This window comes from Trichosurus vulpecula, chromosome 2, assembly GCF_011100635.1.
Source record: "Trichosurus vulpecula isolate mTriVul1 chromosome 2, mTriVul1.pri, whole genome shotgun sequence".
NCBI classification, from domain to species: domain Eukaryota; kingdom Metazoa; phylum Chordata; class Mammalia; order Diprotodontia; family Phalangeridae; genus Trichosurus; species Trichosurus vulpecula.
In genome coordinates this window covers 8,789,982-8,807,300 of record NC_050574.1, presented here as the reverse complement: position 1 = coordinate 8,807,300, position 17,319 = coordinate 8,789,982, and the positions used below count along the sequence as shown (strand labels likewise).

The following is a 17,319-nucleotide window of genomic DNA, read 5'->3' as shown; positions in this document are numbered from 1 at the left end:
TGGCAGCTTTCTGGGTGCTGGCTGTGGGTAGATCTTACACCCCCACAGAAGCTGCTAGCCAGACTGTTGAAACATCAGGTCCGCGTACTCCCTGGCCACAGAGCAGCAAGGGAACTCCTCCCACCCCAGAATATAAGAATCCTGACTTTCTATGGTAGGTTTCTTAAAGAACGGCATTCTGTCCCTCAAATCCCGTTCATGATGCCAAAATGTACAGTTAAGGTTCGGATTCACCCGGACAAAACACTCCACACTCCAAGAAGCCCGAAAGGGTTTTTTTTTCTTTTATTATTAAAATACAGGCAAGAAGGATAGAAATTGAAAGTAGCAGAAAGGGAGGCTTAAGAATAATGATAGCAAGGCAATTACTAGATGAGAGGAACGGCTCAAGAGACAGGGCTCCAACCGCCTTGTCACCATCCCACAGGCAAGTACTAAAATCAACATATTTACAGGCATCACCGATGCGGGGAAGCTCCAACACCCGACCACACAAGCTGGGGAATCCCGGGGTATAGCCGTCGGGGTCCTGCTCACGGAAGTCCCAGGGCAGACGTCTCTGCCATGGGTGAGATTCCAATTTGGGATCTGAATCTTATGGCATAAATAGTGCTGGGAACAAAGAAGGCATCAGGCCAGGTGTTTTTGGCAAATGCTGCATCTTATGCAAGGCCCTGAAAGGAGGCCAATCCCTTCAAGGTCTCCAAGCACAGCCCATCCTTGGAGTGGCTAGTTCCAGGACACTGGTCTGTCTCAGGGTCTTGGCCAGGACCCAGGGAGGAACCTCCTTCTTGTGTTCCCAGGGCTTTCTACTTTAGGAGATAAGACTTGTGCCAGATTTGCAATTAAGTTAGGAGGGGCTAACTTTGCAAATGAATCAAGGCCTTGGTTTGTATAATCTTATGTACCTAAGAGGGGTTAAATCTTACCCCTTCACAACCCTGGGAAAATCACTTAATCTCTGTCTGCCTCAGTTTCCTATCTGTAAAAAGGAGATAAGGGCAGCTAGGTGGTGCAGGAGATAGACAGCTGGGCCTGGAGTTGGGAGGATTTGAGTTCAAATCCAGTCTCACACACTTATTAGCTGTGGGACCCTGGGCAAGTCACTTAACCACTTTTTGCCTCTCAGTTCCTTAGCTGTAAAATTGGGATGCACTGGAGAAGGAAATGGCAAACCACCTCAGTATCTTTGCCAAGAAAACCCATGGACAAATCCATGAGGCCATGTAGAGGTGGACACAACTGAACATTTGCTGAATGACAGCAAAAAGTGGGGATAACAGCAACTACTTCCCAGGGTGGTTGTGAAGATCAAATTAGCTAATACTTGTAAAGTGCTTGTTAAGCCCTATATAAATGGTGGCTACCATTATACTTTTGTTATTATTATTTGTCAGGCACAAAAGCAACAGTCCCTGCCCTCCTGGAGCTCACAACTATATGTAAACAATATACAGACAAGATAAATCTGAGATGATCTATTCTACTGAGGGAAAGAAGCATGGGAACAGCTGGAGAAAATGGACAGTGGGGGGAAAGATCTGGTAAGAGGAGGCTGGTGGACAGAGTATGAGGGAGGGGACGACGTGTTAAGAAGACTGGAAAGGTAGGAGGGAGCTTTGACAGCCAAACAGAGGATTTTACATTTGATCCTGTAGCAGATAGGAATGCTGGTAAATGTTTAACAACTGGCTTGGGGTGGGGTGGAGAGGGGGACCCCCCCCACACACATGCATATGTATATATACGTATATGCATATAAAAGACACACGTGTATATGTATATGTATATAAAACAGACACACACGTGTGTGTATATATATATACATATGCATGTGTATTTGTGTGTATATTATACATACATACATATGTATGTGTATGTTGTTATTTAATTGTTTTCAGTCATGTCCAACTCTCATGACTCCTTTTGGGATTTTCTTGGTAAAGATATTGGAGTGGTTTGCCATTGCCTTTTCCAGCTCCTTTTCCAGATGAGGAAACAGGTAAACAGGTTGAAGTATATACATGTACACAATTTTATTATACATTTTACCCAACAGAAAGGAAGTATAGCCCACAATGTACAATCCATGATGAAATATACATTACTCTTTACTGTAAATTCCATGGAGCCAATAGATTCTTACAGAACGTTCTCGTTGACTTCTGCCGAACTCTTGTATCTGTAGCCAGTCTGTGGTTGCAATTTAGCCATGATTTGACGAATGGAGCTGCATCCCAATCTGCTAATTCTTTTCCCAATAAATTTATTGTCATTAAATCAGATACATGATTTACTGTTAAACTATTTCTCACCCTTGTACAAATTATATTCATTAAACGGAAACCTCTCTCAGCTTCAGCTGTACTGATGGCAATGGTGGTAATGATCTTTTTAGCTTTCTGTACAGTGGCAGGTATTGGAACGTTGTTTGCTTCTATGTTATTATCTACAAAATCACGAAAATCGCTCAAATCAATTTCATGTTTTAAAATTTCACTTAAGTGATGTAATTTTTTTTCACCAGCTCTCCATGGTGAAGTAAGTTCTTCCAAAGGCCAAGTAGATGGCTCTAATAAATCAAAATAATTAAAAATATTTTCATCATTTCTCTCTAAGAGACGTAAGTTCATATGTTGAATTATATTTTCCAGTAACACATTCCTAGGAAGAGCATTGAATGTATTGTTTTTACCAAATGGAATGCCTTTAAAGTTGTCTGACTTCATTAAATCTTCAACTTGAGATTCATGCTTTCCAATACCAGTCTTTAATCTTTCCAAAGCTCTTATGGTGCATTTGATTAATTTTTGTGCTTTCTGAATGTTGGTTGATCTTGACTGTAAATGCAAAGCAGTTGAAAGCAACGAAAGCTCTTCAAGAACGTCAATCATTAAAGCAAGGTCTTGCAAGAAATTCCTGTTGGCTAATCTCTTTGCCAAACCAGAATAAGAAGAAGAATGAGAAAAATGCGTATATAACGTAGGATATGCGCACCATATAGCAGTAGCGGCTTGCAAACTGCATGCTGCCCATCTCGGGCCCAGGACTTGACCAATTTTAGTAATTTCACTTTCAACTTCTTTAGCTACAGTTCCCAGCTCAGTCTGATTTTTATTAGATTGGTGATAAATAGAATACATTTTATCCAGAAATATTTTTAAATGATTAACTTGTTTTATTTCAGATATCGAATCATCAAGTGATAATTGCAACCGATGATTTAAACAGGGCCAAAAGATGATTTTAGGAAAACTTTCTAACAGCCTTGTAGCTACTCCAGACTTTCTTCCCAGAATTTTATTAGCACCATCAGAACAAAATGCAATTAAGTTCGCTTTCAAATACTCATTATTAAAGCCACAATCATCTAAAGCAGACAACAGCGTTTCGAAGATACACTCTGCTGTGGTTGACACCAATTCTTTTAAAGCAACAAATAACATCATTGGTGCAGGTGAGGATTGAACTGCGCAGTGGAGATAAATCACAAGGGTGCTCTTCTTCGAAAGCATCGATACCTCATCGATGATGATGCAGATTTTAGCTCTCTCGTCTATGATACTCTTAAATATCTTCATCTTAATTTCTTTTGCGATGTGTTCTGCTATTCTTGTTGCGCTGTATCGCGTACGTAAACAATTGCCTATATCCACTCCATTTTTCTCTTGTAATTCTATTGCCCCCTCAATATCAGATAAAGGCCTATTACGTTTGACTAAACTGTAAACAGTTTTGAAAACTCTTACGGTAGCATCAATATTTTTATTATTTAGTTTATGCACGACATCTGAAATTGAATCATCGGCTGATTCTTTTAACAAATTCTGAATTTTAGTATGGGCTTTAGAAACATCATGTTCCCTAATTTTTTTTCTCAGAGAAGCCTGCCTTGTGATTTTATTACTGCCATTTGGGGTGATTAAATACGCGCTCCATTCCTTGGACACATGGATGTGCTTTTCCGCTGTCACTCCTAAGTGCCGAACGGTGGAACAATCCTTACACCCTAATTTACCTCCTTTTATTTCAAGCCATTTGTACTGTTCTGAAAACAGAAATGCTTGCTTTTTGTTCCAACAATCTGGAAGCATAAGATTATCTATTTTTTCCTTTGAGGAACACGATGGTTCTTCTTCAATGACTAGTCGTTCAAAAGATTCAAAATTGGGTTCCACTGGCATCGGTGCTTCACAATGACTTTCCTTCCTATCTTTATTTTCTGCATCTGTCTTCACCTTCTTCACATTTAAAAAACTTGGCAGATTACTTTGTCGCTTTGGTATTTTAGGGAACATAATCTGAAAAACAATTTTATGTTAAGTTAGTAAAATTCATAATACCATTTGAGTGTTACCATAAAAATTCTGTTAATGATTTCTTTATATAATTTTCAAAATAGTATAAATTTTATGTTAAAATACATGTATGGACTTATATTTCAGTTTTCACTTATAACTTGAGTGGGACTTGCAATTTCTTGCAAAATTCATTGTCAGTTTTTAGAATTCTATCATCGCCAACAGTGCCACACTCAGACTGTGAAGAAATGCTGAATAACTATTTGATCCAACAAAGAAGTCACTCATGTCGCTGACAAACAAATGAAAGAATGTAGTTCCAACACAAATGCTGATCGATATTTTCATCTAGGTTAACAAGTAAGATAAAAGTGAAATAACTTTCCACTCACTCATCCATGATGTGAGCGGCTTCTTTGCTGAACTGGGTAATAGTTTTCGAGGACTGGAAGGAAACTTTCACAGTTTTTTGTGCTATTCCCAATGTAACGGCTACAGACATGACCCACTTTGAAGTGTAGCCTGCACTGTTCATGTTTTCTCCATCAGTCTATTAAGTCCAGATTGGAATGCAGATGGAGACTGTTCCAGACTGACACATCTCACCAATGCCCCACCTTCAGGGATACTTACCTCACTCAAAGTGCTCTGGACAGGGCCTGCTACCTCCCGGGCCTGTGTTTCCTGGCTGCCCTCCCATATTTCTGCCTTGACCTTACATTCTCCACATTCTCCCATCCTGGGATACCAAGGACCATCCTTTGCTTCCCTTTCCTTGGCTGATGTACCAAGGCAGATGCTCTGTGTCACAGCTGAGTCTCTGGCCTTATCCCAAGGCTCCTGACTGAGAGAATCTGAAGGAATGGGTAAAAATGTGTTGTCAGACACTCTCTTCTTTAGCTCCTAAGTTTTTTTTTTTAATTTTTTTGTTTGTTTTTTGGAGGGGGGAAGGCAGGGCATTGGGGTTAAGTGACTTGCCCAAGGTCACACAGCTAGTAAGTGTGTCAAGTGTCTGAGGCCAAATTTGAACTCAGGTCTTCTTGACTCCAGGGCCGGTGCTCTACTCACCGCACCACCTAGCTGCCCCCCTAAGTTCTAAGTTCTGCAGCCTCCATCAAAGAGGAAGAAAGTCAGCTTGGACCAGAGACAAGGAAGACAGTCAAGGGGGAAGTGGAATGTAACAGTGACATATGCCCACCTGCTCACAACAAAATCATTTATGCCTAGGGTCCTGCAAGGACTTACAAACGTCATTGAAAACAATATGCTCGACAGCAAATGTATGACTCCTGGTGGACACAAAGGCGGAAACACAGGAAGAAGCTCAGAAAATTACTCAAATGAAAAACGATGTGAAATCTCGACCTACTGATACAAAAACATGCCCAGTGGAATAACGTTTGTTAAAACAAATCAAACAAAAGCTTGCTGTCAACGAGTTGGGAATGAGAATGATACGAGTCATCCTTGTACGGGAAGACTTAAAACAAGGGAGGCCGGGGCTCAGAAACCACATCCCCATTGACTGCAAGGAGGAAGGGAAAGGCAGAAATTGACAGCTCCCAGTGGAGACTGGACACAGAGGAAGGTGAGGCTCCTTGATTACACAAAGGTGACGTGTTTCCAGCAAGGTTAACAATCATCAGACATGGAAGTTTACGGACCCTTGTGTAATCACTGACAACCTTGGGGTTTTTTTCATAGTACATGCTCATTTTTCTCATTTTCTTTTCCATATTTTATTGTACACACTTGAATACCTGTAGTTGTTCAAATAAAACTGGTTATTCAGAACAGTTTACATTCAAAGGCAGAGTCAGAGCTTGAAGGGCGCTTGGGGGTCATCATCTCCAATGCCTTTATTTTGCAGGAGGCAAGCCTGAAGCCTAGAAAGGTCCAGGACCAGAGGCAGGACCAGAGCCCCCATTCCTGACTCCAAGCCCACAGTGCCCTCTTCTCGGTACCCTGCTATTCTGTTCTTTACCCTCACTCTTAACTCACCCTGCCCTCATGATAGAGAAAAGAGTTAAGCCAGACAATCCAATAGACCCTATCAGAAAGTGCATGCCGTATTTGTCATCAAATAGTTTTTTAGTTACGTCCGACTCTTCATGACCCCATTTGGGGTTTTCTTGGCAGAGATACTGGAGTGGTTTGCTATTTCCTTCCCCAGCTCATTTTACAGATGAAGAAACTGAGGCAATCAGGGTTAAATGACTTGCTCAGGGTCACCCAGCTAGTAAGTGTCTGAGGCTGATTTGAAGTCAGGAAGACGACTCAAGTCTTCCTGACACTAGGCCCAGAGCTCCATCCATGGCACCACCTAGCTGCCCGTATTGCACAGGCTATGTGCCATACCCTTAACCCTCTATAGCGTATCTCTATTGAGAAAGAGATGGGGGAGGGGGAGGGTGCCGAGAAGGAATGTTCTATCATCAGTTATCTCCTACTGAGCTTGTTCAAGACAGCTCACCAGAGCTTGACAGCCTCTAAGAGTCTTTACTGTTCATGAGAATGTAGTTATTGTATATACTGGGGATTGACAAACTACAGTCCACAGGCCCACCGGCCCACCGGCCCACCATCTTTTCTTGTTCAGTCTCATGAGCAAAAAATGGTTGTTACATTTTGTAATACTTAAAGTAAATGCTTTATTTAATAGTGTAAAAAACCACTCTCAGCTCATGAGCATCCAAAATGAGGCTGTACTGGCCCACAGGCCGTAGTTCGCTCTCCTCTCCCATCTCACCCTACCCTCCACCTCGGCCTGGCACTTCTTCAATCGAGCTGTTCTGTTTCTCTGGATTTTTCATATTTATCATCCTTTAAGACAAAAGAATATTCCATTGCAATCACAGACCACAATTTGTGCAGATGTTCCCTAATTAATGGGCACCCATCTACTGTCAGCATTTTGTCAGAAGCCTAAAGTCGCACCTCTTTGTGTTCTGGCTTTTTGTACTCAGAGTAGCAGGGAAGGCGCCTCAAAGGCCCAGGCCCTTCTTTGTCTCATCCACTTAAGTCTCCAGGCCTCAATGCCCTTTAAGCAAACACTAGGGTGGCCTATGTGCAGTAGGGCCTTAGGGAGAGCTTGCCCAGCTGGCATAGCAGGGCCCTGTGAAATACTGTTCTGATTACCCTGTCAGGCCGGACTCCTGGGTTGGTTGGTTTTGCTTAACTCCCCCCTTCATTTTTATTCTTTCTTTTAAGTGATGGCTCTCCGGTTGGGGAAGGAAGGAGGGACGTGTCGGGGAATGAAAGTGATGGATAAATAAAATACAGCAATACAATTAAAAAACCAAAAGACACATCTCCCCAAATCACTGAGTTGAAATGTTTTGGTGGTGTGTCCCAGAAACAACCAAACAGTCATCCAGCGCTCCATAAACCAAATGACACAAATTACTGAGAGAAGAATGCTTCCTCCAATGAGAGCTGCTGGGAAACAGTCAGAAATTAGGCTGTGGCATCACTTCACATCATCAACTTTAACATGAGGAACATACATTTTATGTGAAAAATAAAACAGAGTAGCCTCAGAAGGCTACTTGGAAAGGCTATTCAAAAGCTATAACGAACTGGCACAAATTCAAAGGAGAAAGATGTTGCTAAACATAGTCAAGAAGAAGGGTAGGGAGATGACGCAGTGGAGAGAGCACCTGGCCTAGAGTTGGGAAGACCCGAGTTAAATCCAGCCTCAGCCACTTAGTAGCTGTGTGACTCTGGGCAAGTCACATGACCCTGCTTGCCTCAGTTTCCTCATTTGTAAAATAAGCTGGAGAAGGAAATGGCAAACCACTCCAGTATCATTGCCAAGACGATCTCAAATGGGGTCACAAAAAGTCAAACACAACTGAAATGACTGAGCAATAACAAGAAGATGGCATTTTCAATGGAAAAATCAGAAATGATCAGTGACCTCCTGAAAAATTTAAATTACAACAACTCCAAGACATTACTACTTTACACCCATTAAATTGGCAAAAAAATAAAACCTTAAAAACAATTCAACGTTGATGTGACGGTGAAGAAACAGACATATAATCATACTACTGGGCCAGTCAGGAATTGTTATGAACTTCTTGGAAGAGATAATAGCAATCTCCAATAAAAACTAGCAAGAGTTCGTACTGTTGGATCCAGGGAGCCCACTGGCAAAAACCCATCCTAAGGATGCTCTCCAAAGGAGAGCCAAAGTATTCACAATATATTATTCACAAGAGCAAAAACTAGGGGGACACCCCAGTGCCCCGCAATTAGTGACAGCCAGAACACAGTGCTGTTAACTTGGTGGACCATAATCATGCCATGTGAAATGACAAACAGGAAGTGAGATGGGCCGAATCCACCAACAAGGAGTGGTCCTTTGCCTCCCACAGACCTGCCAACATGGGATCTCATTGTGTTGATTGTCTTTGTACGCTATTGGGCTTTAGACTGGACCATGTTGCTTTAATTGGCATCTCTGAAGTTTAGTGAGGTAGAACATTATTTCAATAGACTATTCACAGTTTGTGTTTCTGTCTCTGAACATTTTCTGTTCATTTCCTTTGTTTATCTACAGGGGACTAGAAGCAACTAATGAAGAAAGGGAATCAATTATACATCGACATGGCTGATAGAACCAATGTCAAAAGCTCCACCGCCAAATAATTAGAAGAGAACTATCATTTATCTCTATGAGGACGCAAACACATGGTGCCAGAGAACGTTAGCTGGGTAAATGATGGAATTAAAGAGAGAAGATAGAGTCCCTGGAGTCTTCCCCAAATGCCTTGGAGCTTTCAGGAGAACATCCTCTGCTTACAACAGTTCCATTGGCCTGTCTGTCACTCACTCACCTGGATAAATGGCTCTGGGAATGCCTGCCTTGAACATCCGAGGTGTTTCTCCTCTCTCCAACTGGGAGATCACATCAGGTTTGGATGCTGAAAGCCCTGCCCCTGGGGAGAGAAATCAGGAAAATGGGCACAGAGGGCCATCTCAGAGGTCAGCCCAAGCTGCTTCCTCTTTAGTTAAAAAAAAAAAAGATTCTCGGAAGGCAAAGAGGACAGTACAAAGGGCCTCTGAGTGATGGAGTCTGTCCAAATTTGAGACAGGTCACACGTCTGATGTGGGCCCTAGACCCACAGCCTGCTAAGAGGGAAGGGTGGTCTTTTTTCATTTGCCTTGTGTCTTTGCCAAAGATTGTGGGCTGAACAGAAAGGATAAAGAGAAGTTAAAAGTTCAAGGAGAGCCTGAGGAAGCTGGGAATGGCTTGGCACCTGTGGGCGGGAAGCATTCATCTAGCAGATGAACCTCAAAGGACACACATCCTTGACTAGTCCTGCACATTAAAGAGAGGCTCAGGAATCCCTTCAGACCCCCAGTTGGGCAGAAGGGAGAATGCAGAGATGTCCCCTGTCACAGGAGCACAGAGACCTTACCCACAGACACCAGGTTCTCATAGTTCTCCAGCATCACGTCCCTGTACAGGTTCCTCTGAGTGGGGCTCAGGCACCTCCACTCCTCCAAAGAGAAGTTCACGGCCACATCGCTGAATGTCACTGGAAGCTGAAACATCCAACACATTCCTGCTCAGCTGAGGACCATCCCTCCCATGTCCGTGGGTGACCCAAGGGAGGTGGTATGGGGTGTGGGGAGGCATTCCTAGCACTGAGAGTTTCTGGATATTCCGTTTTTTTCTGATAAGACACATGGGTGGCAATCTCATTTGTGGGAGCAGAAAGGGCAGAGTTAAGGCTGATGGAGACTCCTTAGCTCTTCACTATCACATGGTGCATCCCAAGATACCAAAAAGCATTTTTTGGATGTTGCCTAGAGAATTGAGCTATTTCTATTTTTCTTGCTCTTTCTTTGTGGACTGGCCCATTCCTCCTGGATGCTCCCCCGATCTCCTGTATATCCCTACTTATGTGTTAAGGTCTAGAACATCTATGCCTGCCCCACTGAGACCTAGGGAGATGGGGGCTCATTGTACCCAGAGCTGAACCCATAACTGAGCTGCCTTTCTCTAATGCCTATCTCCCTTGACCAAGGCTGGGCACTCAGAGTTAGGGCTCGGGGGCGCTTGGTGCCTGGGACTCTGTGATCTACTCACCATCCCAGGACCCTAAGATTATCATTGGCAGGCAAGGGGGCAGGGCCAGGGCCTTGGAGTGATGCTGGAAGACTCTGGCCAAGTCCCACCTCTTTGGTCCCGAGTGTTCTCATCTGTAAGACAAGGGGGTGGCACCAGCAGTTCCGCATAGCCAGGGTCCTATGATCCATCTCTCCGGCCTATCCTTCTCTGGTGCTTCCACTTCTCCTGGATGTTGGCCATGTCCTTCCGCCTTTCTTATACAGAAAGAGGCTGTGACGGACTCCAGAGGAGGGACTGGAGACATCTGAAGCTGTGAAGGTCCCACCAGGGGCTGTCATTGTGACAGCTGCAAGGTTGGGAGGAGAAGTGGCACGTTGAGGGCAAAGGACAAGGAGAAGAAAGAAGAGAGAGGGAGAGAAGAGAACGGGGTAGAAGTATGTGCCAGCCCTTGGTCTGAAGGGGCATCTTCTCAAGGTACTGCGGGCTAGAGAAACAAAAGGGGCCGGAGGGCCAGAGGGAAAACAGTGAGGTAGGGCTCAGCTAGAAGGGGATCCCCTGGAGAGGGAGTAAGGGATGGAGGTGAGGGGCTGGGGATGTTGCTGTGAGCTGGGAAGAGGTAGAGCACACGGACAGGCTAGTCATTCAGAGACAGCTGTTCCTAGAAATGGTCCATTCGACCATGAGCCACTTGGCCAATTCTTGCTGATGGTGTTCTGTGGGGGGCAGGGGCATGCGGGAACAGCCAGCCCCTCCTATTCTTCCTGCTCAGCCCAGACTGCCCCGTTAAACTTGTTAGAGCCACCAGTCATCTGGACCTTGGTCCCCTAAAAGCTCTTGGCTCCTGTCTGCCTTAAGTCTTTGCTCTCAGAGCGCTGGGCAAGCCCGAGGAACCCACTATCCTGGGGCTGGCCTGCCCCCACCTTCCGGAAGATCAGAGAAGCCCTCAGAAGCTGAGTTTGCCACCAAGATCTTCGTGTGCTTCTTGAATTGTGGTTTTCTGGCCCCCACGGGCCTGGGGGCTCCCAGCTTCTACTTCAGCAGCTCCAGCTCCACTGGGGTGATGACGTCACCTCACCCTGCAGCAAACGGCCTGAATGCTCCAGATCTCCTCCCTGAAGAACCCCCTGAACACGGCATAGGGTGGGAGACAGTCCAGCTCGAGATGTGGGGATGCCCTGGGGGAGGGCCATTAGGCCAGGGCCACTGCAGCCCCTGCCCCTGCCTGGCAGGCTGCTGGGGACTCTGAGAGGCGCTCAGCCGGGCTCTGCAGCCAGCCCACACGGCTGCCTCTGCCCAGGACGACTCCATTTTCAGGCTACTGCCTTCTTGGAGAAGGTTGTGGGGAAGGAACAGAGGAGAGCACCTGGGCTGAGTAAGACAAAAGGGAGACAACAGCAGGTGCCCCAATGGAAAGAGCACCAGGCCTGGAGTTAGAAGTCCCGAGTTCAAATCCAGCCTTAGACACTTCCTAGCTGTGTCAGCCTGAGCAAATCATTCATTTTTGTCTGCCTCAGTTTTCCCAGCCATAAAACGGGGCCAATAATATTATCCGCCCCCCAGGGTCGTGATGAGGCTCAAATGGGATAATAATTGTGACTGCTTAGCACACAGTGGGCGCTATAAAAATACTGGCTGCTGCTGCTACCACTGCTACCAGTGCTACTGCTACTACCACCACCACCACCACTATTGCTACTACCACTACCACTGGTGTTTATTCTAAGGTGATTTGGAGCAGGGAGCTCAGCAGAGGGCCAGCGGCAGAAGGAAGGGACAGTGGGCGGTTAGGAGGAATCTGTATTAATAAAGAGTGACTTAACCTGGTGAGCCAAGCAGTGACTCTGGAGGTTGATCTCCAGAGATGGCAAAGAGGGGAGTCAGGTGTGGCTATGGCACTAGTGAGAGGTGTTAACAGTCTGTTAAGTCAGGAAGGTCTCCAGGAGGCCCATCAGAGGGCAGGTGTAGACACCCACGAGGGGCTCAAAGGGAACATCGTCATCGTCAGAGGCTACTCTGTCGTCCGTCTGCTTGTCCCCAGTCTTCTTTATTGCTGACCCTGAGAGGAGACGCTGAGCTTCAAGGGGAAAAGAGACCCTGAGGTCCTGCGGTGGCCAAGGGGAAACTGAAGCCTGGTCAGGAAGGAGGAACGTGCAGGGCTGGCCCACGCAGGAGGAGGGGAAGGAGATAGATGTGTTTACACCTGCAAATGAGAAGCACTTGGCAGTGCCTCCTGTCCCCCAAAGGCCACCGTGATTGTCCAGACAGAGATCATCCAGGGAGTGCCACAGGAAGGAGAGAAATGTCGCAGTGGGTGAGGGAGTGGCTGCCCCGTGTGGACAGAGCCGGGTAACTGATAACTGAAGACTGACAGCCATTGTCTTCCTGAGACTTAGCAGAGGGATGACCACTTGCTCTTCCAGGGGCTCCTGTGGAGTGGTAGAGACAGCCAAGTCTGAGATCAGAGGGACACAGGTTTGGTTCCTGCCTCCCAAAGGCCGGCGATGGAGATCGTTATCAGCTGTCCAGGAAGACGGCATCTGAGAATGGGAGGCCGGCTTAAACTACACAGATGACGCCATCTGGCCAGGGATATTGCTGGTTGGAGATCACAGAGAAGTTGAGCTCTTCCACAAGCATCCCAAGTACCAGAGAATGGCCCCAAGGATAAGGAAATCTGAAAAGACCCTACTTAAGTCCTCCATCTAGACTAGAAATGTGCCAGAAGAGGGCCACATGAGCATTTACAGGAGGGGGAGGCCAGCCAGAAGAAACACAAGCAGGGACAAGGGAAGTTAGCCCGAGCCACCAGCACATGGCTGACCAGCTGCCACCAAGGCACAGCTGGGACACCACAGGCAGCAGACAGAGCATGAGGAGGGCTGGGACCTCCGGCATCCCCCAAGGGCCTGCAATGCCACTGGGGGAAGGCACCCGCTGAGGACTGTGCAAAGAGGAGACCAGCTAGGCCTGAATCCTTGGTGGATGACCAGGACAAGGTGACAGAAGCCAGGCACAGAGATGGAGCATAGGACCCAATGCCAGCTGGCTCTTCCAGACTAGCCTGTGAGGCGGGTGCTATTCTAGCACCCGTACCCCAAGGGGAGGATTTTGTCCAGTTCCAGGGTCAGAGTTTAGGAAGGTCATTGATAACCCCAAGAGTGTCCTGAGGAGGGTAACCAGGTTGCTGGAGGGCCTTCAATCCAGGTTTTAAAGGATGCATTGAGCAGTGAAGATGAGACACCTGGGGAGGAGAAGGCTCAGGGGGACACAGTAGCCATGTCCAAATGTGTGAAGCGCTCCCCCTGGGACAAGGGATTAAATGTGTTCTCTTTGGCTCCCAAGGAGCACAACTCAGAACAAATCTAGTCCTGGGCCAAGCAGAGAGAACTTCCTTAACTTTTAGCCTCCTCTAAGAGCCATTTCCCCCACGGAAGATCTTCAAGCAGAGGCTGAATCCAAACTGGCCCACTATGCGTGGGGGCATTCCCTCCCGGGGCCATTCCCTCCTGGGGAAATTCCCTCCATCTTGCAGCTGCTACAATACCAGCTTTCAGCTCCTCAGAACAAGAGGTACCCCCCTTTCCTGCCGCCTTCTGTGAGCTGTCTTCCCCATTAGACAGTAATCTCCTTGAGGGCAGGGGCTGGGTTTCTTTTGATTAACTATATCCCCAGTGCTTAGCACAATGCCCGGCCCATAGCAGGTACTTAATAAATGTTGACTGATTTGGAGGCCGCAGGGCAATTCTCGGGATCCTCCTTATACCAGGTCTCACTGGGCCTGAGATTTTGTACCAGATGGGCAGTTTCACTTTATTGATCCAAGTGATCCCGCACGTGCTCTCCACCCCCGCCCCCCCAATCATCCCCGGAGCAAGAGTTAACACATTAGTTGGATGTCACAGTCTACACTCCACCAGAGCTGTGTTTAAAAAGGCACAAACCGTTAGTACAAGGGCCGTGCAGAAACAGGTGGCAGCTGGATCTGCCCCTCAGGCTGAAGCCTGCTGATCCAGGCCTGGTGCACTGGGCTGACTCTTAACACCGTGACATTTGATGGGAGTGACTGCAAAGACTGACACGCAGGCTTGAAAAACCGGGGAGTCACAACTCCAAGTTCTGTGACTGTCATCCTTCAGAATGGCCAGAGTATGCAGGGGTAGGGCAGCCAAATGCCAGGTCTGTGGGTCAGATCAAGGTGAGCCAAGATCACCCGAGAGAGGGGAGAGGAGAAGGTGCTTTGGAAGAGGGAGCACTGACTCACCTGGAGCCTGGCTGTCAGTAGCCCAGAAGCCATTCCTTCCTCGGGGCTCCCGTCCTCCAGCAGGGCAGGGTCTTGAGGAGAGATCAGAAGCGAGGGAGACTACCAGTCAGCCCCATACTCCCAAGCACAGTCCTTGCTAGCACCCCCATACCCTTCTGTGTCCACAGTGCACTGGTCCTTCTCCACCACTGCCCCGAGGGGGCCCAGTATGTCAGGAAAAAGGTTTGTGCATCAGCCACGTGTGCTCCAGGTGCTGGCTCCCTTAAACAGGGCCCTCACCACTCCTGGCAGCCCTTCCCCTCCTCTCCTGTTCACACTTGATCATGTTCTCCTCAGCATTTTGGATAGAACCTGAAATGTCTGACGACTCAGAACCAAAAACTAGTCATTAAGGAATGAGTCACTGGGTGTCTGGAGGCAGGAAGACCTGAGTTCAAATCCTGTCTCAGACCCTTTCTAGCTGTGGGACACAGGGCAAGTCATTTATCACTGTCTGCCTCATTTCCTTCCTCTGTAAGATGGGGATGACAGTCCTCCACCACCCCGGGCTGTTGTGGGGATCACGAGGCAATAACTGTAAAACACTGAGCATAGGGCCTGGCTCTGAGCAGGTGTAGTTCCCCAGCGCGGTTTCCATCTATCACAGTTGGCATAAGAAATTACATGGGAATTTGGGGGGGGAGTTTTGTGGAAGCTGCAGACAACACTGTAGACCAGCAAACAACACGGAGCCTGTGACTAGATACTGAGGCCAAATCTTACAATGAGGTGCTGTGAACACCCCATAAAAGAGAATGAACAAACTCAGACTTCTTTGTATGAAGGGAGGGCCACCCAATTTAATGCAGTAGGGGAGTGCTATGCCCCCACCCCTGCCCTGTAGAAGGGATGACGGCATAAATGTCATTTATTGTCATCATTCTATCATTCCACAAATTAACAGCCTTTCTCCACCATGATTCCCCAAATGGGAGACCTCCCTCTTACCCCATCCAGATGTCTATCCGAGCTACCTTGCTACCAGCTCTGAGGCTACCTCACTTCTCCCCACCTGACTTCCAGACATCAGACCCCCAGGGCCCAGAATCTCCCACCTGGAGCTAGAGCTAGCTCCACTAAGAAGTGAGCAGGTGAGTGTAAATCCACCTTGGCCACTAAAATCTAGACCGGACATGACTTCATGGCACAACCCCCTATCCGTTTGGGCCATCTCGTTGTTTAGTCTATTAGTTGGGTTGGGTCCAACTCTTTGTGACCCCATTTGGGGTTTTCTTGGCAAAGATACTGGAGTGTTTGCCATTTCCTTCTCCAGCTCATTTTACAGATGAAGAAACAGGGCTGAGTGACTTCCCCAGGGTCACACAGCTAGGAAGTGTCTGAAGTTGGATTTGAACTCAGGTTCTCCTGACTCCAGGGCTGGGACTCTGTCCACTGGGCCACCTAGCTGTTCATTTTGTCGTTTGCCCAAGTACACATATATCATGCCTGTCACCACCACCACCATCCCCCAATCTTCATTTATTCTGTATCTTGCTCTGGGCCCAATAATTAAATTAAACCCTGGCATCTAAAAAGGGCACGGCTGCTCAACACTCTTATGATTCTGGACACAAACTCTCTTGTCAGGCCATCACTTTCCCATATATAAGGCTTTTCCATATTACAATGTTAGCTTCCCGAGGACAGGCACTATCTCCTATCTGCATTCTATTCCCAGCATTTAGTAAATGCCTCTTTGTTCATTCACCAACCAGCTGGGTGTGAGGTGAAGCCTTAAATGTGCTTTGGGTTTCCCTTTCTCTCAGATTAGTTATCTGACTCATTCTTCTCTTCTTTGCCAATAGCTTACAGTTATTCTTTGAAGAACTGTTTGGTCATGTCCTTTGACCACTTATCTAGCAAGGAATGAGTTTGGGGGTTATACATGTGTTTTGTTCCCTACATATCCTGGATAACATGGACTTAATCAGAGATATTGGATATGAAAATTTTTTTCTCCCAATCACCCACTTTCCTTCTTACCATACTTGCATTGATTTTGTTCTTGTCATCAAAATCATCTCTTTTAGCTTCTGTGATTACCCTTATCCTTTGTTTGGTCCCCAGGCACAGATCTGAACTTTTTATGATGTGACCTTCAATACCCAGGTCATGCATCCATCCTGACCTCAGTGACGATTAAGACACTGGTTGAAACCTAACTTCCACCAAACTTCTTTTGAGGTTTCCTTGCAGCTTTTGCCAAATAGGGAATTCTCCCTTAAGTGGAGAGTCAGACATGACTGAAACGACTCGACAACAACATACTTCTTTTTTTTAGACCAATACCAAAACATTCAGGTGATTATAGCTTTACAGTAGAAGGAGAGGCTTGAGAATCTCTCTTTTGTATATGTATATTCTCCAGGACCTAGCCCTGGCCTGGAACATAGTAGGGACTTTAATAACCATATACTTCTCATTTTCACTTATTGGATTCGTTGCACCAAGATTGCTCCAAGTAATACAAACACAAATAAACACAATTCAAAAGTTTCACCCCATGACTAGCAAACTGGCAAAGATGGTGAAAGACTGAACCATCCGATGATGGAGAGGCTATCAGAATATGGGCACAAAGATGTGGCCAGGGGAGGTATGAATTCTCCCAACCATTCTGGAAGTTTAGAATTCCA

The 17,319-nt window shown here is 46.5% G+C and overlaps 1 protein-coding gene across 2 annotated transcripts; it reads right to left on the bottom strand.

Moving 5' to 3' along the window:
• Positions 1–2,037: 2,037 nt before the first annotated feature.
• LOC118837566 (E3 SUMO-protein ligase KIAA1586-like) lies at positions 2,038–15,710 on the bottom strand. 2 transcript variants are annotated; one of them, XM_036744522.1, is made up of 5 exons: positions 15,696–15,710; positions 9,728–9,854; positions 9,143–9,238; positions 4,935–5,155; positions 2,038–4,301 (listed from the first exon to the last, which is right to left on the bottom strand). In XM_036744522.1, exons 1-5 carry the CDS (start codon positions 15,708–15,710, stop codon positions 2,112–2,114), a joined length of 2,649 nt encoding a protein of 882 aa, XP_036600417.1. In that variant the 3' UTR covers positions 2,038–2,111. The 2 variants fall into 2 exon arrangements, with proteins under 2 accessions (XP_036600417.1, XP_036600418.1); XM_036744523.1 differs by lacking the exon at positions 15,696–15,710 and having other exon boundaries at positions 9,143–9,244; positions 9,728–9,783.
• Between the last annotated feature and the right edge of the window lie 1,609 nt (positions 15,711–17,319).